The sequence below is a fragment of the Mchenga conophoros genome, linkage group LG12, assembly GCF_057382185.1.
Source record: "Mchenga conophoros isolate Kocher_MC1m ecotype Shallow Benthic linkage group LG12, M_conophoros_male_GT1.1, whole genome shotgun sequence".
Lineage (NCBI taxonomy): Eukaryota > Metazoa > Chordata > Actinopteri > Cichliformes > Cichlidae > Mchenga > Mchenga conophoros.
This window is the reverse complement of record NC_140537.1, coordinates 36864299-36891341: the sequence shown is the minus strand read 5'-3', so window position 1 is coordinate 36891341 and position 27043 is coordinate 36864299. Positions and strand designations below refer to the sequence as shown.

The 27043-nt window shown below is 41.8% G+C and overlaps 1 protein-coding gene across 2 annotated transcripts in view; it reads right to left on the bottom strand.

The window, feature by feature from the left end:
* Positions 1 to 26791, bottom strand: part of npffr2a (neuropeptide FF receptor 2a) — a 38698-nt gene extending 11907 nt beyond the window's left edge. Inside the window, exons 1-3 of one of the 2 annotated variants that reach the window (XM_085295587.1) lie at positions 26594 to 26791; positions 13533 to 13867; positions 6168 to 6267 (exon numbers count right to left, since the gene is read on the bottom strand). In XM_085295587.1, coding sequence (XP_085151713.1) covers positions 6168 to 6267; positions 13533 to 13860 — 428 coding nt within the window. In that variant the 5' untranslated portion in view covers positions 13861 to 13867; positions 26594 to 26791. Of the gene's footprint in view, positions 1 to 6167; positions 6268 to 13532; positions 13868 to 17725; positions 17838 to 26593 lie in introns of those variants that run through there. The other variant, XM_085295588.1, reaches the window with a different exon arrangement.
* Between the last annotated feature and the right edge of the window lie 252 nt (positions 26792 to 27043).

Here is a 27043-nt window from a genome sequence, read left to right as displayed (position 1 = left end):
CTTGAAGGATAAACCGCCCGCAGGGGCGCGCTGGGTGTTTTTTTTTTTTATATGTATATATGTATGTATGTATATATATATATATGTATATATATGTATATGTATATATATGTATGTATGTATATATATATATATATGTATGTATATGTATGTATGTATATATATATATGTATATATATGTATGTATGTATATATATATGTATGTATGTATATATATATATGTATATATATGTATGTATGTATATATGTATATGTGTAGATGTAGATATATGTGTATATGTATATATGTAGATGTAGTGTATATATATATATGTAGTATATACATTGGGTGAATGTGCAGTAGTAGCAGCAAGCAGGTGAATTCTGTACATTAATATGAATAGACATCTGACTATTTTACAGGATAGACAATATAAACATATTTAAAATTAAAGGAATTTGAAATGTACATTGTGCCTTGGTTTAGTGTCTGGAAGAGTCCTGTCTCAGTCAGTTATAGATGATGTGAGAGGGCGGGTGTGTGTGTTTAGGGCCTGGATGGCTTGGGGATAGAAGCTCCTCTTGAGTCTCTCTGTCCTTGCCCGGATGATGCTGAACCTTCTACCAGATTGCAGAAGTTGGAACAGTTTGTTGCCAGGATGGGACGGGTCCTTCAGTATCTGCTCCAGTCCGGCATCTCCTGGTGTAGGTGTCCTGAAGCCGGGGGAGAGCAATCCTGCAGCAGCGTTCTGCTGTACGGATCACTCTCTGGAGAGCTTTTTGGTCCTTCACACAGCTGTTCCCAAACCATGATGTCATGTTCTGTGTGAGGATGCTCTCCACAGTGCCTGTATAGAAAATCCTGAGGATCTTTGGAGAGACCCTGAACTTCCTCAGTTGTCGTAGGTGATACAGGCGCTGCCTAGCCTTTTTGGTCTGGACCTGAATGTGGGCAGCCCATGTCAGGTCTGAGGAGATGTGGACACCAAGATACTTGAAGGACTGCACCCTCTCCACTGGAGCTCCATTGATGATAATGGGCTTGTAGTCTCTGTGCTGACTCCTTCTGAAGTGAGCACTTGCCAGCTATAGTTACAGTGTACAATTCATTTAGAAATCAGCTTATATGGTCGTGTTCTCACCTCTCCATGCAAACATTACACCATCACTTTCCATTTGTTTGCAGTATCTGACAGTCATGTCAGCTGCATTGTGTCTAAGCATGCAAACTGTATTTGAAAAGTTTCAGTTGGACTTATTTTGGTGTGGCTAATTTGCTTTGTGGATGTCATTGTGAAGTAAAGCCCTTTTTTCCCTTGATGCCTGTCACCGTGCAGCGCTGGATAAACGAGTGACTAAATAAGTTCCCCCGGGCCAGTCTGCTTTTTCTGTGTTTACAAATGTCACTGCCGGGTACTTCAAAAATGCTAATGCCCTCCTTCTTCTGTGCCTTTTTCTCCAGCCATTGTCTGAGATGTCTTGCCCACTGACTTCACGGTAACACAACAACATATAATCAAAAGCTTCAATCCAACTGGAGATGCTGTGCAAACATTCAACCTGCATGACTCTCGGAGTTTAAAATGAATTGCTCGTAGACTGAAAAGATATTTTGGTATTAAATTAGTCATGATGATACAGTGCTGTGTAATGTGACAGCAGTAAGGTGAAGGCACAGAAGATGAGACTGAGTGATTACTGGCTCACTGAACAATGACAGCAAAGGTGACAACACACAGCTCTGTGTCTCCTTGTCCTTTCAAATTTAATTCTAAGTATGTAGCTGATGGATATTGAAGGTGACTTTCAATTCTGTATGTCAAAGCATTTCAAAATCTGTCCATCCCAGAGGCACAGACAGCCTCTAGTGATATCAAATAGTGATGGAGTGATATCGCTGCATGTCTAGTGTCTGAGGACAGAGAGATGATAATATACAGCGCTGTCAGTTTACACCACGCAGAGCTTTTGTCACCCTCATATTTACACCTTCTAACTCCACTTAGGATGTGGGGCTTTTTGTGGGGCTCGAGTGCTGGCGACAGACTGGATTCTAAAGCCTCTTGCTTTGGTTTGTAAAGCAATTAAGCAGGATTAACATCCGACTGTTGACATCTTTGTGGACGGCAATGAAGCAATTCAAATGAAGACATGTGCCAGTTAAAGATAATAAAGCTGCACAAGCCTGTCCAGCGTATGTCTTTCTCAACAAGACATCACAAAACGGATTTCACTGACATTTGGTGGATTTGAAAAAAGGGGCAGGATAGTTGTTTTGTTTTTTAATTATTATTATTTTTGCCACTTGAGGGAAACAAGCAGATAAAATTTTAACACAGCCGCCACTTATGGCTAAGTAAGACTGGCAGTGTTTTACAGACGTGTCTCTGTGATCTAATGCCTGCAGTCCAATATTCTCCAACTTCAAGCATTATGAAGAACCCTGCACTACAGGCAATTTTAAGGATTGTTTTTGGTCTCCTTTTGCACCCAAGAGAAAATCTTTCCTCCTTTAGCTGACAGATGCTCCGTAGCTGCGGCACATAGGTGTGCCGTGGAAGATTATCCGGTTCCACCTGATTAGTACTCTAAGTGATCGGTGTGAGTAACAACTACATTCTCTTCCACTAGAGGGCAGCACAACTACCTGCTCTTATTACAGTTTTTTACAGACACTAGGACACATTTCCCAATACTTAGGTCACTTTTGCAAAACTCTTCACACAATCCTCCTAACTGACCGTCAGCTTGGCAAAGCAGTTCATTTCACATTCAAAATGCACTACAACTACCAAAACACTTCATTCAGGTCTCAAATAAACTCATTCTTCCAGAACACTAGCAAAGGTTGACAGCCGACAAACACACTTTGTCACCCACAAAACAATGACCTAAAAAACACTAACAACATGTAGCATTACAGTGTTTTCTTGTGTAAAACAAGGACACATCTCTGTTTATAATTTCAATATATGTTACTGGAATGAATCAGACATCATGCAGAATTCGTTAATATTTGTTTATGTATTTTTATTTTTCTGCACTAAGTAATCCCAAAATACAAGAATTTGTATACACACCATCCACTGATACACATACAATAGTAATGCTAATCTACTCGGTCTTCTCCATTTGGCCACAGGTTCTCATCCACATCACATCTTATGTCATCTAGGGCAACACACCTGGGAAAGAATCTTCTGGCTGCCAGAATTGAAGGAGTTGAACAATTGGAGGAGTAACACCTGTGCAGATGTTCATCTACAATGAGAATCAGCTGTGGCTGGTTAAACTGCATTTTTAGATTTAAAATATGTTTCAATAAAATATTGCTGTTGCATTTTGCTGTCTTTTTAAGTTTTGCATTGTGTTATTGTTTTGGCCATAAGTTTAACAGTTTTGAAAACAGTATGTAAGCACATGCAAAATGTCCTGTACGTACAAAGATTTTTGGCAGTTGTTGTGTCTGAGTGAGAAGATAATTCATGAAATTTGAGAGATGTAGTCACTGAATGCATTTTGTGCCAAAACAATGATAACTGGTCCTCAGTTTAGCCCACATAGACTTCTGTTGTGCTCACTGTGTGAGGAGTTTTGCAAAAGTGACCTAAGTATTGAGAAATGTGTCCTAGCGTCTGTAAAAAACTGTAAATGGGTTGCCAACCGCCAGTAAAACAGAAGACAAAGAAGAAATTACATAATGTCATGCTGTGAGTGAGATAACCAGCGTGTAATAGCAATAGATACATATTTGAAAAGGAAAAGTGGTCAATCCGACCTGGTCCCGGAGAAAATTCTCACCCAGATGAAGGCAGGAGTAGTGGTCAGAAGAAAGCAAAAAAGGTATACTGGGGACAAACTGAGCCAATTCCACTGTGCCTGGTGAAAAATGATCAATATGCTTCTTGTGACACTTTTGTTTGGTGGTGTGCCGTGTGATTTTTCTAATGTGAAATATGTGCCGCGGCTCCAAAAGGTTGGGAAACACTGCCGTAGCATTTCCATTTCCTGCTGAGGCAAAAACAGCAACAGTCTGAGAATGAAAAAAAAATTATTGGTATAATAGCTCAGCTATTAAATACCCAAAGGCTGAGAGAAGTTAGATTAAGGCGATTCTCTGGTTCGATTCAATTTTTAATTCAGTTTTATTTATACAGCGCCAAATCCCAACAACAGTCGCCTCAAGGCGCTTTATATATATTGTAAGATAGATCGTACAATAATAGATACAGAGAAAAACCCAACAATCATATGACCCCTATGAGCAGCACTTCAGCGACAGTGGGAAGGAAAAACTCCCTTTTAACAGGAAGAAACCTCCGGCAGAACCAGGCTCAGGGAGGGGCGGGGCCATCTGCCCTGACTGGTGAGAGAAGGACGACCGGATGAAGACAAAGGTTCTCTGTTTGCTCAGTAGTTGTTCAGCCCATGCACTCTGTTACTGTAATGGTACAAATCTCCTGTAACACTCACCAAGAGGACGTAACTAACTGTGATGGCTTAGGTGCATTTCTGCACACACGAGATAACAAAAGAGGAGACAGGATCCACTGTTTCCGTCACTGACATGCGTGTAATCCACGATTAGAGGACACAAATAGATGTATGTCAGCTATCTGTGGTGTTTGGGGCCAGCAGGGTGCCCAACTCAGGCCAGATGGGCCGCAGAAAGTATAGAAACAAGGGGATTTTATGGGAATTTTGATAATCCCCATAAAATTATCTCAGAACTCTGAAGCTGCAGTTTCCTGTTTCTTTGCATCAGAGCACTACCATTTACTTGCCTACTGTCATCAACGTCTTCTTGTTTGGGCTGCTGCTTTTAGAGTCTCACTCTTTTCCTCCTGCCTGGCAGCTTCATATTCAAAATCTTTTGTCCAGTATCTCCAGCATCCCTAAACCATCTTACCCGTGCCTCTCTACCTTTGTCTCCATACTTTTTAACCTGAGCTAGCCCTCTGTCCCTCTAATCCTGTCCTTCCTGGTCTGTCCAAATTAAGTTTTACTATCTTCAGCTCGACCTCTTGTCTTTTTATCAGTGCCATCACCACAGCAGGTCTTCCTACCATTTTATAAACCTTCCCTTTCACTCTTGTGATAGAAGGACACTCATCTCCACCTGCTCCACCCTGCCTGTGCACTCTTCTTCGCCTCTCTTGTTTACTGCCCATCGCTTTGGATGCTTGACCCCAGGTATTTCATTTCATCCACCTTCAATATCTCTACTCCTTACATGTTCACCTTTGCTTCTGCGTCCCTGTCATTCACACACATGTATTCTGTTTTGCTTCTGCAGACCTTCCTTCCCCTTCTCTCCAGAGCATACCTCCCCGCTACAGATTCTCCTCCATCTGCTTCCAACTCTCACTGCAGATCTCAAAGTTGTCTGCAAACATCATAGTCCACAGAAACTCCTGCATAGCCTCACTTGTCAACCTGTCCATCCCTACTACAAACGATCCCACACTCAACTTAAACTCATCTGTCACTCCTCACACTGTACCACTGTCTTTCCTATGCCCCCTCACATACCTCTGACTTCCTCATGCAGTACCACAGTTCTTCTCTCGGCACCCCATTATTATTATTATTATTATTATTATTATTACCCATCTGAGCTTTGTCATAAGCTTAATGATATCATTCACTCTAAAAGACTGTTTTAAATAAAGCTGGGGGTGGAACTGCAGGAGAACTGAAGGCTCAAATACACAAGAGGTAATCTGGGAGATGTAACGCACCGGGGAAACACAGCTGAGCTAAATCAGGGGAAGCATGACAGAGTGAAACAAAGCTACACGCAAAGCACATGAGACAAGGGACTGGCAAATTAAACAGGAACTAAGTGAACAGGTGACTGACTGATATATACAAACTTGACACGAAACAAGAAACACCGAACTGACATAGAAAAAGAAATCCAAACAGATGGGGGGACATGACTGAGGAGACAGAGGGATGACAAAGGAGGACGAGAATATAAAAATAGTACAAACAGATTCCAAACGAGAGACTCTTACAACTAAAAGGAATCACAAGCTCACAAAAAGCCCAGGATCATGACAAGACTTCAAAGTACTTAATTACACAAATTCATGGAAAGCACATATTGAACAAATTGCATAAAAGACGCTGCGACCTTTATATTTTTCAAAAGCAGCTTAAAAGATAAAATACATCTACGTTACCTGTCAACAGCAATAGCGACGAGCGTGAAGACAGAAGCTGACACAGAGATGCCTTGAACCATGCCGCTCATTTTGCAGACCAAGCTTCCGAAAGGCCATCCTGTTGACAAGAGAGATGCACTCAGCTGATTTACTACTGAGACAACAAACTGTGACAGTTGGCATGATGACTGTAGCCCCAGGCTGTGACTCTCATGTAATGGCATACTTCTGGGACACAGAAGAAACCATCAGTTCCTCTAAGAAATATTTAACCAGTGAGTTCTGAAAAAGCCAGAAGGCCATTTAGGAAACACTTTTCAAAACAACCTTTTAATAATCCAGACCATAGTGTTAAACACTGCCGGTTAGTCTGGAAGGACTAACGTAATTATGCGACCCACATGTATGCAAAGGCCTGAGAGGCACGACTGCTCTATATGATAGTTTTCCAGTACCTATGTAAATTCTGGAGAAGAATAAGAAACGAGAAAACAAAGATTACACCCACAAACTCACCAGTGTACGCTGAAGCTGAGGGGATTTGTCTTAATGCCATAAGCAAGTGTTTTGATTGGGAACAATACGTAATCAGTGATGCTGGTAACAGTAACACCTACAGTGTTGATGTTTAATATGCCTGCAGACAATCATCAGTACAGAGTGAACAGGAAGAAGAAACACGGTACTCAAGGAAATCCTCAATCCGCCCTTTGTGCAAGAATAGTTTAGTAAAATCTGCAGAAAATGCTTTTAAGCATTCAGTAAAACGTGTGAATCCCTCTCCAGTTCATTCATATAGGAGCTTCACTGCACAAACAAGCGCCCGAGAGGCCAGCAGGCTAGAAGGATGTTGATATGAGCCATTTATCTGCACTTGCAATTAATTGTTATACCAGATGAAGGTTGAATGAGACTAACAAACCTCACGGGGTTCCTGGCAGAGCGTGTTGTTCTTATTAGTGAAGTTGAAATCTGAGTTTTAAAATATTGGCATTGAACAGTGACGAGAAAAACATTTATAGGACGAGATTTTCAGGGAACTTTATAATAGTGTTTCTATCTCCACCCACCAGCAGTATTACTACGTTTTGGGGGATCTGATGAGGGCTCTTTGAGTTTGAAAATGAACCTCACTGTAAGAAATGTACATAAAAATGACAGTTAATAACTGTAAAATGGTAAATTACCATTAAATCAAAAAGAGTAATTTATTGTAATATGGACATTACATTTCTGTAAATTGAAAAATGGTGATTTGCTTTTATTTTTACACTGCTAATATGTTGAAAATAAATTAATGTACTGTAATATGGCACATTGTCTTTGAAAACAACAGGAGAAATCTGTAACATTATTTACAATGAATCACCCTACAATTTACATAATAACTCTGTATGAATGGCAATCTTTCCTGCTTTTTTCATTTGAATTTACGATTTACAACTGTATATTACCTAAAACATACCGTACTTTTAATTTTAACAAAATGTCAAAACATTGTTAGAATTATTGTCAAAATTACGGTGAAATGTTTTTAATATTAATAAGCTCAGGCTGTTTGATAAAACAGTATATGTTAACAGTACATACAAACAATTACTAATAATTAAAAAAATATGTATATTTCTTTAAGTTCTAGAGTCTCACCAAGTATAACACAGCTATTTACAATGAAAAAAAATATTTTGTGGTATAGGGAGGTTTAAATCATGTATTTCCCACTGTTCAGTCCGTGTTCAATCTGTTCGAGTGTGATACCACCTGCTGAAATTAAAATTAATTGATCAAAATGAAATACAAAAAAATTAATGAAATAATTTTTCTTTTCGGTTTCTAATAATAAGGCATATCTCTGTTACTGGTTTAAGATATTAAAATGTATATCTAGGAAACAGAATAAGGGATTTGAAAGAGGAGGGGATAGTCTTGTTTTTGAACTATGTAAATTATTTGAGGATTAAGCCTCGCACAGCTGGGAGCACAACGATCTGGAAGTTTGCTCTCTTACATGGATGATGTCAGATAAATATAATGGCAGAAATAACTGGACTGAAAGCGTATTTTTATTTCACTGTGTATATGTTTACCTCCTTGTCTTCCTTTCTTTCATTTTTTAAGGAATAAACAGATTAACAAGCTGTCTACATAATACGCTCAGCTTCTTAATCCCTTTCAGAACAGAAAACTCTAAATAAGGCAGAGACAGACCCACTTTCATCAAATTTCTTCTGTGTAGGCAGACAATATGCTGATATCCTGAGCTGCCATCCATCCGCATACTGGATTTAGAACCAGCAGACACGGTCTAGTGTCATTATTAATTACGGTTTCCATAATAAAAAATATCCTCAAACACCAATTCCTTCTTGCTGGAGGTCTGCAGTTACTGTTTTTTACAATAATTTCTATTCACAAAATTATATTATACAGTGCGATAGTGCACTTCTGTTACACACAATATGTTATTAACCAAAATTACACAGCATCTGCCAAATCTGCTCACAGTGCTGAGCAGACGAGCAGGCAGATTTTGGGCGTCTTTAATCTTCTTGTGATGCCTCTTTCATATAATTTGAATTGCCAGTAAGCACTGATGCAGATTCAATACCATCAATCACGGTGAACTAGAGCATCATCACATGGGCTGTAGATGAAAGCTTTCTTAGAAACTGCGGCAGATTGCGAGTAGTCCAGTCTTTTCAGAGCACTCATGGGCTAAACAAGAGCCTCTTATCACTATAGCTGAAAGAAGATGACTGTAACCGTCATCGCACTGCTTTTCGTTGGTGTTGGGAAGCTTCACAGTCTCATTGTCAAATGGAGAGCTGTACATTTTATTTATTGCTTCACTTCATTGTGTTAAAGCCCTGACCCCTGACCTCCATTAACATTGAGTCCAGTCTCGTTTCCAAAAAAGCTGAAAAAATGTGAATTAAAAATGCAGAAACACATTTTAGTATGTTCATTTTTAAATTCATGCCAGCAACATGTCTCAGAAAGGTGAGATGAGGGGCAAGTTACCTCTGGTTGCATCACCTCTCCTTTTAACAACATTTCTAGGTGTTTTCAGCCACTGAGGGCTTAGCTGTAGTTTCATAGCTCACATAGATTTGAGTGCTGAGCACCCAGGAGATATCAGCATTTCGAAAATGTGCATTATGCATCTGTTTGTTTGCATTTTAGAGTTTTTACTTGTTTTCCTGATCGCAGAGAGAGTGCTCCTGAGAGGCCGAACCTCACATTTACTTGTTTATGTACCAAAAATTCTTCATAATTGTGAGACGTTTGCACACGCAGTCCTTCAGAGTGGTGATCCTCTTCTAGTCTCTATTAAATTTGCAACCTCTCAGGAAATGTCTGTTTATTCCAAATAATGCTACTAATTAACATCTTAGTTATCAGATGTTCCACTGTGTGTTTTTTAAAATGTATTATTATCACTTTTCATGTTTTTGTCGCCCCTGTCCTAACTTTTAATTATTGCCTACAAAATTAAGTTGTGCTTTTCTCCTTTTGTCCACAATCTCTCATCAACACATTTTTTCACAGAAATATATCTTTTTGGTATTTGTGAAATTTTAAATATAAATCAAACACCCAGAGTTTTCATTGACAACCGAAACTAACATACAAAAAAGGATATGCATCACATCCCTGAGCCTTTACAGGTGTGAGCAGCACACGAGCGCAGTATCAGCAGCAGCGGCTCCCATACTGTCTGTGCCTGAATGCATCGTGCATTATCACTCAGCTGTAGGTCGCCCATGCTTGGCTGCACTCGAAGCTCGGTGCACGATCACTGTAAACACATGACTATTACGCTACAAGGAGAAAAAATTATGCATAAGGTCATGTTTTCATACATGCAGCCTGAGTAACATGCAAACTGCAGACAGACAGATTACAATGGCATCTAATCTGTTCTGACGCAATAATGGAAAGCAGAGCTGAATTGAGATGTCGGAGTGATTTATTGGCCAAATGCCACTGAATTTCTCTGTATCCTACTCCTAACACTGAAAGAACTGAAAGATGGAGTGCAGGCAGACAGGTGATGAGCTCTGCCCACTTTATGATTGACACAGCCCTTTACGTTCCAGCTGAGTGAGCTCAATTTTCATCTCTGTGCCAAAAGCTCTTTGGCCTGCTGGCGTCTGAATGAATCTTTCATTTTGTCCTCATACAAACTGCAGCTTGACTCACCTTGAACCTTTTTTTTTGTCTGCTGCATCACATTTACCATTATGTCCACTGATATTTTACTCAAATCTCAACAGTCGATCAGCAAACATAGAGGGCCATCTTTTTTCGCCTGATCATCACTTTGGGCTCCCTTCTTGCTCAAATGTTTGGATCTTCAGTGGCATGAAAAATCTGCTGGAGACGCCGACGGTAATCTTTCTTGCCCTGTTAACACGGCCTCTCCACTAGGTCATGCAACATAACACACTAAAGAAACTGCAGAGAATTTACTGGAGTATATTCTTCTAAAACATCTTGTGTTATCCTATCTTGTGTAACATGAAATGTGACAAGCTGACTCATGAATTCTCAGAACAGACCCAAAAAATAAAAGTGTTGCAACAGGCATCTAGTGGTCGGGGTCATCAGCCACTTGTTCCTCCCTTTATTGAACCAGGCCTTCATTTTGATGTCTCCTATCCCGCTTTATCATTTCATGATTGCATGAAATTGTGTGGCCATGACACCTTAATGTTGACAGAATCTTCACATAATCACCTTCTGGAGCGATCAAAAACAGTTATGGCTGCAGGTGGCGTCACATAATAAGATGGTATATCCACATTTCATTTTTTCTATAATCTTGCTGATAAGAGAGTCAGGTAATGTAAAGCTCTCGGGTGGTACATCCTTTGCAAAGGCTAATGCATTCTGGAAAGCAATCAGGATCCCCGCTTAATTATGACCTATAAGCATGCACCTCCCACCAAAGTGTAATCCTTTTAAAATCCATATCTGATGAAGCCTAATCAAATATTTTAGATTTCTGTATGGAGACGTGCTCTGCAGATGACCTGAGTTTGGTCAATACTTGACCTCAACCAGAGACAGCCCCATAGGCCAGCCCTGCCAATCACCCTTCCTACTGGCTGGGGGGTCCACTGGTGTCTGATGCAATATGAATGGGGAAGCAGTCGGGGGGGAGGTCTGGGCAGTCAGATCCAAACTGGTTCTTGGCACTTCGAACAGCAGCAGCTGGAGCTATTGCACCAGGCTGAGAGATGCCAGTTGTATATAGTCATGCTTTCTTCAACGCACAGCTCGGGTTTTGAAGCCTATGTCCTAAAGACGGTCTGTAAAGTCGTCCTCAGTGAGAGGTGGCGAGCAGGGGTCGGTATACTTGTATCTCCTGGGTTCAGTGTTTACACATTAGGCTTCTTCTGTGCAAGACGTTTGTTCCCCTGCAGATATGGATATATCCAAGTTGCACAAGTGCAAAAATCTTGCTATTATTAGCCAAATGTAATCATCATTCTCTCCAATAAGCTACATCACAAAATAATTTTTACTGATGTTTTTTCTATTATTACTATTATCCTGTTATTTCTATTATTTTGTGCTCGGCAGGTGTTGATTCCAGAGCTCAATTCCTACTCCGTTGACATGTCTCTCCTCTAGGTTTCTTTTATTAATGGATGACACTGGGATTGCATACACGCTTTATTTTATTAAATGCTTTTGTTATTTTTAGCTGTTCCAGTGCCATTCATAGTGCAGCAAATGCTTACCCACTGGTGTATTCTTGAACTGTTGAGGTTAGAGGTTCGCACTGAAAGAGATTTTTCTAAAACTCTGCATAATTTTTAATGCGATAATCTACTGGAAAGCTAATCTGGAATATGCTTCCTGCTGGTGGGTGCAAGCCGTCCCTTACATTTCTGGATTAAATTCATTGTTATGTCATCGCAGCAGGAATTTAATCACACAAAGAATTCCAGCCAGCTGTACGTTCACATGTCTGGTTTGGCTCTTGATTCAGACTATAATGGTTTTTTTTTCATACCAAATATCTGCTCTTACAAAGAGGAAAGATGTGGATAATTGGTCTGTAACTGTAATCACTAATTGCAGATTCCGCTCTCGTTATACATCCAAAATTGTTGCTTTAAATGAGTAAAGCAATTTCGTTGTCACTCAGTTGACATTCTTATTGTTAGCAAAATACAGAAGCTCGTGGGCTTTAGTTTGAAACTGTCATTTCATATCAGAATCAAAGGAATTTGAAAACACTTTCCAAGAGTAAATTATCATAAAATCATTGTCAGGAAAATTTTAGTCATTTAATTTCAATGTGTAACTGTAGACAGTATCTGAACCCCCAGCTACTATCACTTGCCTTAAAAATTGCTCATGTGTGATTTAGTCATCAGCAACCAACTGTCAAACGGAATTGGAGCACAATGTGGAAAAAGCCCCGGTTTCTCCATCTCAGCTCACAATTTCAACTCTGCCGAGCCTCTTCTGTTTCTCACCACCACAGACGATAAGAAAGCGGTGGGTCATGTCTCAGTGCTCACAAGGTTCAGATGGCTCTACAGAAAACTTGGGTAGTCCACATTAATACAACTCAAAGCCAGCAGCTCTGACGCTGTGATTTCACAGTAGAAAGCTAAATGTCTGGTTGAACTCTGGAAAAGATGGTGAGAACACTTTTTTTCATACAGCATTTTCTTTGCGATCACTGAAATGTGAAGCAAGTCTTGGTAAAACAGGGCAAAAGTGAAGACGACAGAAAAACCTTAACCCTTCTGCTCGGTGGCCGTTTCAGGATACCAGGAATCAGATCTGGTTCCACTGCAGTGACTCAGCTGTTGCTGGTCAGGCTGGATTTTACCATACTCCGGCTGCCTTAACATTCATTTGTAATTTAGGTTTATGTGTGCAGTGGGTATACCAAATCTTTCTAAGATGTTCTATCGCTACCAAAAAGTGGTTATTTTCTGCTTCAGAACCTGGTAAGTAGCTGGTTATGATTCTGCTCATTAGTATTTGCTGAGTTCTGCAGATAATCTGCAAAACTTTCATCAAGGAAATTAGATTTTAACTTTCATGTTGGCAACCTTTTATTTTGTTGTCCATTATTGCTGTTCGGTCTACACACTGAAGCTTAAATACGCCTTTCGGGATGTTAATCACAATAGAAGTTTGTCCTCTATCTGGGTTATCAGGAAGCAAGAAGCAATAAATCATCTAATTTATAAGAATCCACATGCAGAAATTCCTCTGTGCTAAAAGGTAATAGTTTCTTCCCTACTCCATGCTCAACCTCTCAAATTTGATGCAATTTCACCAGGTAGTTTTTGGGTAGTGTTGCCACTGATAGCACAAAAGAGCAACACACCTCTATTACTGTCTGCTCACCTGTAATTATGTTGTCAAGAAGCGTTGTTGGCATGCAGAAAATCCCCACCAGCAGGTCACTCACGGCAAGGTTTAGGATGAACAAATTGGTAACAGTCCGCATATTTTTGCTCCTCAGCACGATGAAGCACACCACTCCATTTCCCACCATGCACACGAGGAAAATCAGCAGGTAGGACACGATGAAGATGGCTGCCGTGTATGGCTGATGCAGGTAAAATCCAACATAAGTGATGTTGCTCCTGGGTATGACAGACTCCAGGGAGGAGTTGTACAACGTCCAGTTGTCATTCAGTTGAGTCAAGTTGTTTTCAAATCCTTCGTTCATTTTAACCCTGTAATATGAAAAGTCGTTAGAAAAGTGCAATGAGAAGGTACTGGAGTATTTATTTATTTATTTTAAGATTAGTTTTGTATTAAGTAAAATCCTGCAATCGAAGGTTTGTTAAAGGATTTTTGGTGAAAACATGTTTGTTGACCACGGCTGAATCCCTCTCTAGTGTTGTAAATCATTTCAGTTTTATTCACATGGCACCAAATCACAGTCACAGTCACCTGAATGTGCATCATACTGTAAGAGCCTACAATACTGGAAAGAAAACCCCAACAATTAGATGACCCTATGAGGAAGCACTTGGTGACAGTGGGAAGGAAAAACAAGAAGAACCAGGCTCAGAGAGGGACAGCCATCTGCTTGGGGGTTAGGGAGGAAGAAAGGAAAAAGACGCACTGTGGAAGTGAGCCAGAGATTAATAGTATTTAAAAAAACAAACAAACAAAAAAGATGTGAGTGAAGAAGAATCCCCCAGCAGACTAGACCTACTGCAGCATCACTAAGGGAGGATTCAGGTCACCTGATCCAGCCTTAACTATAAGCTTAATCAAAAAGTTTTAATCCCAATCTTTTAAAAAAGCACCCATTAAGGAGTACAAAAATACCTTAAAAACATATCATCCTGTCAGATTATAATGTGTAATGTTACACAAGAACGGGAAGAAATCAAAATGAAGAAAGATAATGCTCCTCTAAAAGTAAAAGAAATACCCTCACCTCTTCAAAGAGAAGTTTTCTGCCTTTGTAGCTGAATGATAAAGTTCAGAGAAATCTGTGATGAAACCTTGTTCCTTTCACTCTCACATCACTGCAGCGTGTTGGGTTTTTATTGTGTTACAACAATGCTGCGATTTTTGCATGATACCAGATGTTGAGTGTGGGCAGATACATTTTGATTTTGATCATTTCTTATCAAAAAAGCTCGAGTCGGCTGATGTATCTGATGGTTATCTGATCACCCGCTGTGTTTTATTTGTCTGTTATTTTAATGGAGGTGATGATAAATTATTTTTTAAAAGCTCCATTTTGAGCAGCGTTGTTGTAACTGCTTGTACTTTATCCCCTGAGGTTTTCCAGGCTGGAGTAAGTCTGATTTTAAAATATAAATGCATTTGTATAACGCTTTACTCAGTCCCTAAGGACCCCAAAGCGCTTTACACTACATCCAGTCATCCACACATTCACACACTGGTGATGGCAGCTACAATGTAGCCACAGCCATCCTGGGGCGCACTGACAGAGGCGAGGCTGCTGGACACTGGCGCCACCGGGCCCTCTGACCACCACCAGTAGGCAACAGGTGAAGTGTCTTGCCCAAGGACACAACGACCGAAACTGTCGGAGCCGGGGCTCGAACCAGCAACCTTCCCATTACAAGACAAACTGCCAACTCTTGTCCAACTTTTACCTACTGGGCGTTTATTGGCCATTATTCAAACGTAGTTTAGTATAGTCAGCATTCAGTACATCAGTACATTATGAAGTACAAAATGAAAATATTAAAGTGTCCAATAAGACTTTGAAACTTGCAACTCAAACTCGTTATTGGAAAAGCTGATGGATTAAGTTTTCCCAGTCGTCCTCTTAACAGCTGCACTTGGTTTTACAACCACTTGTTTCACTTTACAGATCCCAAGCTGTGTCCATCTTTTCAGTCTCTGGTATAAATGAGATTATCAAACCTTTCCTCAACATTTTGTTTAAGCCTTTTTAATAAAATAAATAAATCAGCATCTCTTTCAATACATGTCAAACCGGCCCCGTGCCAGCAGCAGCGCGCTACTTCACTGTCCTATTTTCCATCTGTGTTGCTACTTGAAAAGAGCACTTCTTCCCCCTTCACTTTTTCAACCCGAGCATTGCCACACTGGAGCAGCTCTTGTTGTGGGATCCTGCTGTCGCTGTCTGATTGTGTTTTATAAAACGAGATAAGATGGTTGTTGAGGGAAAAAGAAAATGCCAAAGAAAAAATTACCCACCAAGTCAACAAACTCGCAATTGTGAATTTATGTTCGTATGCTGTCGAAAACATTTCAAAGGTGAACGTGTTGTAAGTACAGGCTAATCATTTCTACTCTGACATCCTTCTGCATTCAGAACTGTGAAGGCTCTTTTAGAGCGTTTCAAGCAATCTTCCTCTTTTTCAGTGAAACCAGTGGTTTATGCTTTGTAATAAACCCTGAATGTGTTTCTATTCATTAAGCCAACTTTGGTTTGTAAATGTTGACAGTGACACGCTTACCCCCTCAAAAAGGGTCTTGCCTTGGTTAGATGTCATCCACTCTAGTTGGCCTCTATTTAATTCAGTTTTATTTAATCACAACAACAGTCTCCTCGAGGCGCTTTCTGCAGTCTTTCAGCTTTTTTTTATTTTTTTTCTCTCTCTGACAGGCTTATTCAGTCTCTTAAACCTTTTGACAGCCTCCCTCCCTTGTACTGGTATCTCATATCATGTTTGATGTTAGAATGAAAAGCTATGAATTTAACACTTTCATTTTTTACTCTCTGCTCGTACAGAACTTAATCTGTTTTCTAAGAGTAGGTCCACCTGAATTTGACACACGTGAAGAAAAGTAAAATAACTATTGATTATATGTGAACAACAAAATGGGCCAATGAAAAAGTCAGCCTCCTCTCAGCTGTCTGAGTGTCACACTCGTGTGCCTTCAAGCAGACAGCAAATTAACAGCTGTGATAGCGTCTACTCAAGCAATTATATAGAAGAGATTTGGATCAGATAAGGGTAGCTGATGAGAATCATTAAGTATGATTTGAACTGTCTGGTCATGATTGGATGTTACTTACATGGAGTAATATGAAAGTCTAGATGGAAGAAAACACAATATTACTTTGGAGCTGACTTCCTGTGCTTTGCTGATGTCTTAAATTGATTCCTTTAATCACCGTCATCCTCCCATCACATTTTCTGAGTCTCCTTTATGATGCATCACAGTTTTTACAATTTCATCATTGAACCCAAGATCAACAATTCCCCTTCAGTTAAGTGTATCACATGGTGTTGTTGACAGATGGTTTCTGTAACACCTTTTTGATAGAAGTATCGAGCTCTTCTTCATCCGTCTCTGCATTTCTGTGATTTGATATAAGATATTATTTTCAAAAAAGTGTAGGATTTAATAGCCTGCAAATAAATTATAATTCTAATGTAATAGTCATTAATCTGCCAGTGTAGCCACATCCTGATTTCTGTTTCTCACAGTTCCAATGCATGTATATACTCTGTCGATTCTAACCCTTTTTTTATGTTAAGTCTTATTCAACATTTAATCAGTCCAACAGCAGGTGGATCACCTCAGTGTTAGCTGCCATTGTTTGAAATGCACAAAAAAGCCCAGCTCCGCATAGAAAGCCCAGTGCAAACTAAACTGCAACATAGTTACAGACTCATGCAAGCTGGCTACACTTTCAGTTAGATCAATCAACAAAAGTTAACCTAAGTCCAGTAACCTGAGGTTTTTCTGAGGTTTGATTCCAGGTTCTAATAGCTGCTGCAGATTGATATAGAATATAGAAATTATCAATTAGATTACATTAGTCTTGACACAGCCTCTGCCACCACATTAGATCAATTGCTCTGGACCCCTTTTATCAGCTCCATCACCTAGTGGGGGTGGGGGGTCATAGTTTGGTCCCGCCTTCACTGTTGTGATTGGTGAGGGGGTAGGGACAGGCTTAGGGCGTCGGGGGGTTCCCCGGAGGCATCTTCCTTGGGGGGCTCAACCCGGGGTAGCGGTCATGTCCGGTTAGGGGCTCTGTTGGCTCTCAGGTGACGGTTTCCTCGTGGCTGCGTGCAGCGGGGCTAGGGGAGGGTCTGTGCTGACGGACGTGGGTTACTGACCTGGTAGCCTGGCTGCCCCTGGGTGGGTCCGGGATGGGCGTGAGGTTCTGGGGGCGCTCCGTCTCTGGGCTGGGGCCCGGGCCGGGCCTCGGGGGCTTGGGTCCTGGTTGGTGTGTTGCCGGGGTTGTGGGCGGGTGGGTGCATGGGGGCCTGGCCCTGGAGCAGGGTGCCGCCGGTGCGTCGAGCCGCCTGGGGGGCTCTTCAACTGGTGGGGGGGATGGTCACATCTTGCAGGAGCTTTCTTCTCTTCAGGAACTCTCTGCAGGAGGGGGAGATACAGGAAAGGTGGAGGAAGATCTCAGCCTGGGCGTTTACCGTCTTATGTCAGAGCGTTCTCACTCCCGAGGCGTAACATGTGGACGTTTTGTCACGTCCCGCGGCGTTCCTGAGGAACGCGAAAGGAGACCTTCGGCGTTCTTATGGTACGCGGCGGGTTATGGCTGGAATCCAGTGCAATGACGCTCCCGCGGTAGTAGACGTTCCAGACCTGTATTCCAGCCCTAAACCTAACCTTATCCCTAGCCCTGACCATAACCTTATTCCTGACCTTAACCAGGACTTTAATGATGTTAAATAGCGTGTTTCTAAGCGATTTGAAGAAAAAGAGCGAACATGTGTAGGTTCAGTCCAGACGGTTCTCATATTTCCGCTTTTTCCGAGGTCGTCATTTAGGAACGTGGTGGGTAGCCGAAAACGTAATATGGTGACGATTTGTCACCTAGCGTAAAATGTTACGCTTTGGGAGTGAGAACGGGTTGCTTATGTAGTCTGGAAGATGAGTGGATGGTGGGGTGGGTGCAGTTTTCTCTGTGATGGGGTTGGGTGGACTGTCCAGGGCTCTGTGGAGCCGGAGGGCGCTACTGCACTGGGCCCCGGTCTGATGGGCCTGGGCCCCCCTTCCCTGGCGGGTCGCGGAGGGTGGGAGTGCCTACTGGGGTCAGCGGGGGAGCTGGCCCCAGGGAGGGGTTACCTGCCCCTCCCTTCCTTCCCTCCCCATCTCCAGCTGCCTCCCTCTTCCCGCTCCTCCACAACCACCCACACATGCAGGGCCTTGGAGTGGGGGTATGTCACCAGGGTGCAGAGGAGGCTACCCCCCCCCCCCCCCCCCCCGTCCCCTTCTGGCTGCCTCTGCCTCAATTTTATCCCACAACTTAGACATTCACATTATTCACACTCTCATTACACATACATATAGGATCTTGGGGGTGGGCACAATCACGGAGTCCAAATTACCATCAGGGTGTACACCCCACCCCTGGCGTCGTTGCCCACCTCTCAATTTTAAATACACGTAGACATTGAGGGCTAGCAGGAGGGACTTTGCGCTTACCTGCTGCTCTCTGGCAGGTAGCTCCATGCCCTCCTGGGTTTTAAATGCACCTTAGAACACACATGCATCAACATTACAATGAGCGGGTGGAGGGAGGTTTGGAGTCTTCTCCCACCCCCATTCTCTGCGGCCTGCTGGAGCGGGGGGGCTAGTAGGAGGAGTTGGCCGTCCGACTGCGGTCTGGGGTGTGGGGCCTCCCTGCTGCTGCGGAGTCGGGGTGGTCTGCCTCTCCCCACCGCAGGGAAAAGGGTAACACCACCTGGGTCTGGGTGCAATTCCCCCCTCCAGGGGCAAGGGTACCTAGACCCGGTTTGTAGAGTACGCTTGGGGAGTGTGATCGTGTGTACAACGTCTCTTTATGTCTGTCTCCACGTTGGTTGAGTGTGGAGTGAGTGCATATGAGAGCATGAGGGTGGGAATGGATGTTTGTGTCTGTGTGTGCCTGTATGTCTGTGTCTATATGTCAGGTTGGGTATCAGACGCCACCTCTCTGGGGACACCTCAGGCCCTCCAAGGTTTGGAGGCCTATCTCCACCCACCACCACTTCCCCTGCCGGTGGCGGACTCCCTCAGGTGTCGGTGTGTTGGTGGTTCTTTGTGTCTGGGGGTGGGCGTCCGGGTACACACCGGCTCACTCCTTGGCGGCCGCTTGTCGGGGCCTGGGGCCTGGGGCTCGCTCGGGCCCCTTTGGAGGTGGGGTGCCCCCGGCCTCTCGGCCTGGGGCTCGGTCACTCAGGCGCAGCTGGGGGCCGGCGGAGCTCACGGGCGCGTCACTGCAACTCCCCCTGACTTCTGCTCCGCGGCTGCTGGGCGAGCCCTCATCTGGGACTCTCCTCAGCTCTTTCTGGGACAGTGGCGCGGCTGCCCCTCTGTTGGTCTTCCATGGTCTCTTGTATTCTGGGGGCCTCTGGATGTCTGGAGTTTTGATCTCCTCCACACCCGCTTCACACCCTGGAGGACGGGGCTGTGGCCCCCCCACACTCCCTAGCAGATCATTACATGGAGAAACCTTTGGAATGCAAGCATGCTGATCCACACAGGTATGCACACATGGGTATTCACAGACGCGGACTAAAGCTTTCTTGGCTGCTGCCTCAAAGCACACTGTGCGCTGTCTATCTTGCGTGCTGCACAATATCGTTTATTATTTAGTAAATATTGATATCTATGACTAGCTAGTTTATTGTGATGGTGCTTTGTTTTCTCTATTATTATGTTGCTCTTTGTTGTTTGCTGTCTCCTCTGTTTGTTTTTTTTTTTGTTTGTTTTTTTTTTTCTCCATACAGGTGACCCAGGAGTTCTTTTTTTTTTTCTCTCTCTTCCCCCCCCCTTCTCACCGTCTCTTCTCCCCTTTGGTTTTCTTTCTTTCTCTCCCCCTCTTTCTCTCATTCATTCCCCCTGTCCTATTTATTAAAAAAAAAAAAAAAAAAAAAAAAAAAATAACAAAGGATGAACTGAAGCTCTGCCATCACGTAATGTCGCATACTGCTGTTTCTGATGTCATTTAAGAAAAAAAAAAAAAATGTGACTGGAAAAACAATCACTATTGTACTTGACTCGACTGTCCAAGAGGCAATGCTGTTTAATTTTTAACACGTTTATAAATATGATTTCTCACAGCAGAGGGCCGTAGGTGGATGAAACAACACAGGAAGATAGCAAACAACAGCGTGTGAAGACTGCAAGACTCAGAGGACGAGTAAAGATGGATGGATGTGTGTAAATCTGTGATTGATTTCTCTGAAACTGGGGGATTCAGATGGATTTCAGAAATCTGTTCGCTCCCTACAAATGAATGTTCTTTCCCTCCTGTCCCTGGTAAATACTCATTTCCAGCAGAACAGAATCCATTCAGCAAAATGAAAACAGAGTCCCACTGCTTACTGCTTTTTCAGTCTTTTATTGTGCAGTTTCAGCAATAAGGTGGAAAAACAGGACTAGAGAGGATTCTTTGGCTCACCTATCACTCCTAAATATAATTCAAACAATATATATGTAGCAAGTAACTTTTATAAATCACGCTGGGAAAATAGGAAGTTACTTAAGCTGACTACAGTTAAGTCCAAAAATGCCCTCCTTAACATTTTCCAAAGTCATCCGGTCTTTGGAGTCTTTGCTAGAGCGATTCTGGGTCACGGGCCTTATGTTTACCACCCCTAGTCATAGGCTTACTTTGTTTCTTACCATCCATCCATTCTCCTGTATCATTAAACACCATCTAATAATTTTTAATGCTGTGGAGCTTGCTGTTGAACATAAAAATAAAATAATAGCAGAACATGAACACTAACAAAGAAAATTAAATCCAGACTTTTCAATACTGTGTCATGCTTAAAAAAAAAACAAAAAAAAAAAAACCATCCGTTCTTAGTTCCGCTGGCAACCATACATACTTATGCCATAACACCTCCACCATTTTTGACAGGTATGCTTTGGATCACGAGCCAGTTCAACTCCTCCGCCATAATTTTCTCCATCCTGGTTTCATCTGTCCAGAGAATTTTCTTTGTCAGAACTGTGAAGGCTCTTTTAGAGCGTTTCAAGCAATCTTCCTCTTTTTCAGTGAAACCAGTGGTTTATGCTTTGTAATAAACCCTGAATGTGTTTCTATTCATTAAGCCAACTTTGGTTTGTAAATGTTGACAGTGACACGCTTACCCCCTCAAAAAGGGTCTTGCCTTGGTTAGATGTCATCCACTCTAGTTGGCCTCTATTTAATTCAGTTTTATTTAATCACAACAACAGTCTCCTCGAGGCGCTTTCTGCAGTCTTTCAGCTTTTTTTTATTTTTTTTCTCTCTCTGACAGGCTTATTCAGTCTCTTAAACCTTTTGACAGCCTCCCTCCCTTGTACTGGTATCTCATATCATGTTTGATGTTAGAATGAAAAGCTATGAATTTAACACTTTCATTTTTTACTCTCTGCTCGTACAGAACTTAATCTGTTTTCTAAGAGTAGGTCCACCTGAATTTGACACACGTGAAGAAAAGTAAAATAACTATTGATTATATGTGAACAACAAAATGGGCCAATGAAAAAGTCAGCCTCCTCTCAGCTGTCTGAGTGTCACACTCGTGTGCCTTCAAGCAGACAGCAAATTAACAGCTGTGATAGCGTCTACTCAAGCAATTATATAGAAGAGATTTGGATCAGATAAGGGTAGCTGATGAGAATCATTAAGTATGATTTGAACTGTCTGGTCATGATTGGATGTTACTTACATGGAGTAATATGAAAGTCTAGATGGAAGAAAACACAATATTACTTTGGAGCTGACTTCCTGTGCTTTGCTGATGTCTTAAATTGATTCCTTCAATCACCGTCATCCTCCCATCACATTTTCTGAGTCTCCTTTATGATGCATCACAGTTTTTACAATTTCATCATTGAACCCAAGATCAACAATTCCCCTTCAGTTAAGTGTATCACATGGTGTTGTTGACAGATGGTTTCTGTAACACCTTTTTGATAGAAGTATCGAGCTCTTCTTCATCCGTCTCTGCATTTCTGTGATTTGATATAAGATATTATTTTCAAAAAAGTGTAGGATTTAATAGCCTGCAAATAAATTATAATTCTAATGTAATAGTCATTAATCTGCCAGTGTAGCCACATCCTGATTTCTGTTTCTCACAGTTCCAATGCATGTATATACTCTGTCGATTCTAACCCTTTTTTTATGTTAAGTCTTATTCAACATTTAATCAGTCCAACAGCAGGTGGATCACCTCAGTGTTAGCTGCCATTGTTTGAAATGCACAAAAAAGCCCAGCTCCGCATAGAAAGCCCAGTGCAAACTAAACTGCAACATAGTTACAGACTCATGCAAGCTGGCTACACTTTCAGTTAGATCAATCAACAAAAGTTAACCTAAGTCCAGTAACCTGAGGTTTTTCTGAGGTTTGATTCCAGGTTCTAATAGCTGCTGCAGATTGTTATAAAAATTCTTAGGTATGCTGTGAATTATAGTTCTCAGAAAATCAAAAACCTCAAAAAATTGTAATAAGCAGATGTAACTTTTAAAAAGCAAAATGTAATCAGCCAAGAAAGTTAAAAAAGGGGCCGTCTCTTACTTCCTCTCACAGGTATAATAAAATCAGATTTACACAGCACAATTAAAATTGAGCTTTTGAATTGCTGTGCAAAGAATACAGTTGCATTAAATTTAATTACATTAAAAATACATACAAATACAGTGGAACCCCGACTTACGAATACCCCGTTAAACAAAAAATTCAAGTTACGAAGGCGCTGAACGGCAATATTTCTGCCCGAGTTACGAAATCCGCTGGCTCTGATTGGCTGAGCCCACAATGCCTTCCGAATCATGTGACAACCCCTTGGCTTTCATAATTGCGCTTCGCTGTTCCACTTGAACAACGTGTTGTTGTTCTAGTTAGCAATTAGCCTATAGCCTATCGTTCAGCATCGCCTCACTCAAAAGGCGCGACGGGTGCTTCGACTTACGAAAATTTTCAACTTACGAAAGACCCTCAGGAACAAATTAATTTCATAAGTCGGGGTTCCACTGTACAATGTAAAGTAAACAGTGGAGATGCAGAATACAGAATTAAGTGGCCTTCAGTAGCAGGTACATAACTACTACTACATCAACCAGAAGACAGCAGGGTTACAGATATAACAACAAATGAGAGGTTAGTGGGTTGGAAAGGCCAGAGAGTAAAGGTGGTTTTGAGCCTAGACTCTCCTTTTATCTCAAGCATTAAGTGATTCCATAGCTGTGGAGCAGTGACTGCAAAGATGGTTACCTTGTTACTCCAAATGTGATATTGGAAATGTAAGAAATCAGCAATAAAATCTAGCTGCTGAACTCTGTTAACGTGTTTAAAGACACAGGTGACACCAAGGTACAGGAATCTCCAAAAAAGCAGACATAAAGTAATAAAGGAATGGATGAACTTCCAGATCACGAAAAGCCAAAAAAAGATTTGCGTTTAAAGATGATTTTTAACAAGAGAACAAATGGGTTTAAAAAATTGCATCGGTATCAACAGCACCACTAAGCTCCAGCGTAATCAGGGCTGGTCTATCACCTGTAAACCCTTAGAAAAGGTAGCACCTTTGGTTGCCTTGTGCATGTTACACACTGTGGACTTGTGCACTGGTCTGCACAAATCTCCTAAATCTCTCACATACTGGCTCCAAGCACCACAGTTACCCCAGGACTGATATTACAAGGACATCACTTGCTCTAAGGAACCTTTGGGAAGAAAGTCGCCGAAAAGGGCAAAAGAGCTTTTCCCCACTCAGCCGGCTAGTGTTTGTGAGGAGGAGGCAACAATGCTTGTTACAGGCTCCAAGCTATGGTAGACTTGGATGCTAATTTCCATATGAGAAGCAAAATTTGACCCAGAAACACTCAAGGACTTCAGTGTCACTGTCCTAATGTGCTAACCCACAGCAGCTGAGCCTTCAGTATAATTGGTGGGGACATACTAATGAACTTTAAAGCTTCATTGTGCAGCTATGAAGCCATCTTTTCACACTATGTTCACATTGTCAACCACCACATTACCTATAACGATGAGAAAAGTGCGAAAACGACTGAATTCTGCAGGACAGTCATGTGCTGTGGACACAGATATATCAGCCACTCCAACCAGCCCACCCTCCAACAAAATCAAGTCCATTTTGGAGATCGGTTTCTAATCAGAGTGTCTGAATCTGTTAGTGTATGAGTGTTTTTCTGTGTTTGATGCCGCTGGTACACTGTGTGACACTTCACTAGGGAACTGTAAAATAAAGTGCAACTGAAGTGTCTTCCTCCTTCAGTGAATTACTTCCACAGCAGATATACTGCAGGTAAAAGAAAGCACCACTATATGAAATTTCAGTCAGAAACATTGTTGGATTTCAAAGGAAATCATTTGTAAGCTGGAAATATCTAAACATGGTTTTAGAATCAGAATCAGAAAGGGTTTTATTGCCAAATGTTGAGCGGGTTTACAACATTAGCACATTAGGTGGACCTCAGGAATCACATGATAACTTCTCAGTTTGTGTTCTGGTTTGTGCTAAAAGCTTTTGAACTTCAACATAAAAGTGTATCAATCCTTCTATCTGGGTAATTCTCTGTATTTCAACAGCACAAGTATGAAAGGGGAAGAGCTGACCAGCAAAACGAGCCTCGTCTCAGTCATCTGACTAAGATCTGCGTTAAAATAAGGCTTTATAAAATAAGGTTTTTTACTAATTACATTACTGCACTGGGGAGGTACTGTGTTAAGTGGTCCACAGCAGCCCAACAATACATGTTATCATGTTAAAACATTTACATTTTGTGAAAAAACAAATTTACATCTTAATGTTAAAAAACCCTCTAAAATTCAATCGACTGATCGTGACCTCTTAATTAAACACTATCCAACCATAACTGCTTCTCCTTTAGCAGGCAAAAGACCACGTTCAGAGCAGCTTCCTCCTCTCACTCATGTTCACTAAACAATAAAGTTATTACAATAAACAGTGGAGGTTCTGCTGTCATTAAACATGCTCTTCACATGATACTGCATATGAGCTGGGAGCCGCAAGGGAATTCCAGACTGTGTTCATGTCCCTAATATGCCACTGATCATTTTTTGGTGAACTTGTGATCACAGTGCATTTATCCAGGGTGTAACTGGAAATGTAGCTCAAAAACGAATAAGATCCTTTTGCCTTCTCTAATGTTTGTCAAACATGCAGCTTAAAATAAACTTAAATGTCAGATCCAGTCCATCATCTTTCACCAACCCCAGATTTTGCATTTCTCATCATTCTTTAAGCATGTATTAAAAGCAGCCATTGTAATGGCATTAATAGAGCTGCATTGTGCACGTTTGTATTCAGATTTTAATGCTCCACCTTCGTCTGCATGAGACAAGAGGAGCTCATTACGTGTTTAGAAGTTAATTAATTAGAGTCAAACCCAGTTAAATTTTATATTTTAATGAAAAAGGTGAAAAGAAGTTACGTTTTTTTATTAACTAATCAAACAATTCAAATGTAATTCTAATGGAGCTCCAAAAGTCCCCAGTGATGACTGTGCATGATCCTCTTTCCCACTAATGATAATGATAACACGTACACAGGAGCTCGTTAAGTTCGCGTCCATCCAGCAGCATTCTGCCTGATGCATCGAGGCGAGCAGACAGCTCCATGAACACACTGTGCAACCATTATGCGCACATCACTTAATGAAACATTAAAGTTAATCAGGACATAATATCGCTTCTTCAGATTCCCAGTAAATCTCACAGGAGAGGAATTGGATGCAGACTTCAGGAGCTGAATGACTGAGCGCTCCTGGACAAAGAGCGTCCTGTCAGGCAGTGGACAAAAACGCGGTGATAATGGTTTGGATGGATGCGCACTTGTTCCCTGCCTCTACACGCCCCAACGAGCTTTAAACGCTGTCCAGTTTTAACTATTCAGCTTGAAGATAAGTAAAAGTTACTGAAAATTAATTCTACAGATTCACGTCGCCCTGCCAAACACTGAAATGTTCACCATTGCCTTAATTTATGATGTTGTCCTACCTTGTTTGCTTTCACCTCAACGGGCAGCGTTCATTTAAAGAAAATGTCCAAATTTCTACTTTTCTCCGAATGAGACAAATTTATATGAAACCGAAGAAAAAACAGAAAGAAGCCAGTCTCTCTCTCTCACTCAGCTCCGTACCAATCCACGTTCAAGCGCGTCGCCTGAAAGCGCGCTTCTCGTGGCACATGGTGCGCTCTGCCGGCCGCTCAGAGCGCAATTGTGGGATTTGTGCAGATCCAGCCGTGTTTGATGCTGTGACGTCGGGGGCGCAGGGGTGGGATTAGAGGATGAGGATGAACGGGCTAATGGTTGAGTGATATCGCCACGATCTCGCCCAGCTGCTGACTCTTAAATGTCATTGTCTGTGATGGTGGAAGTGTGGGGGGGCAGAACACAGATGGTCTGCGCAGTAAAACATAGCCTCAGGAACCGTCACACAACACCCC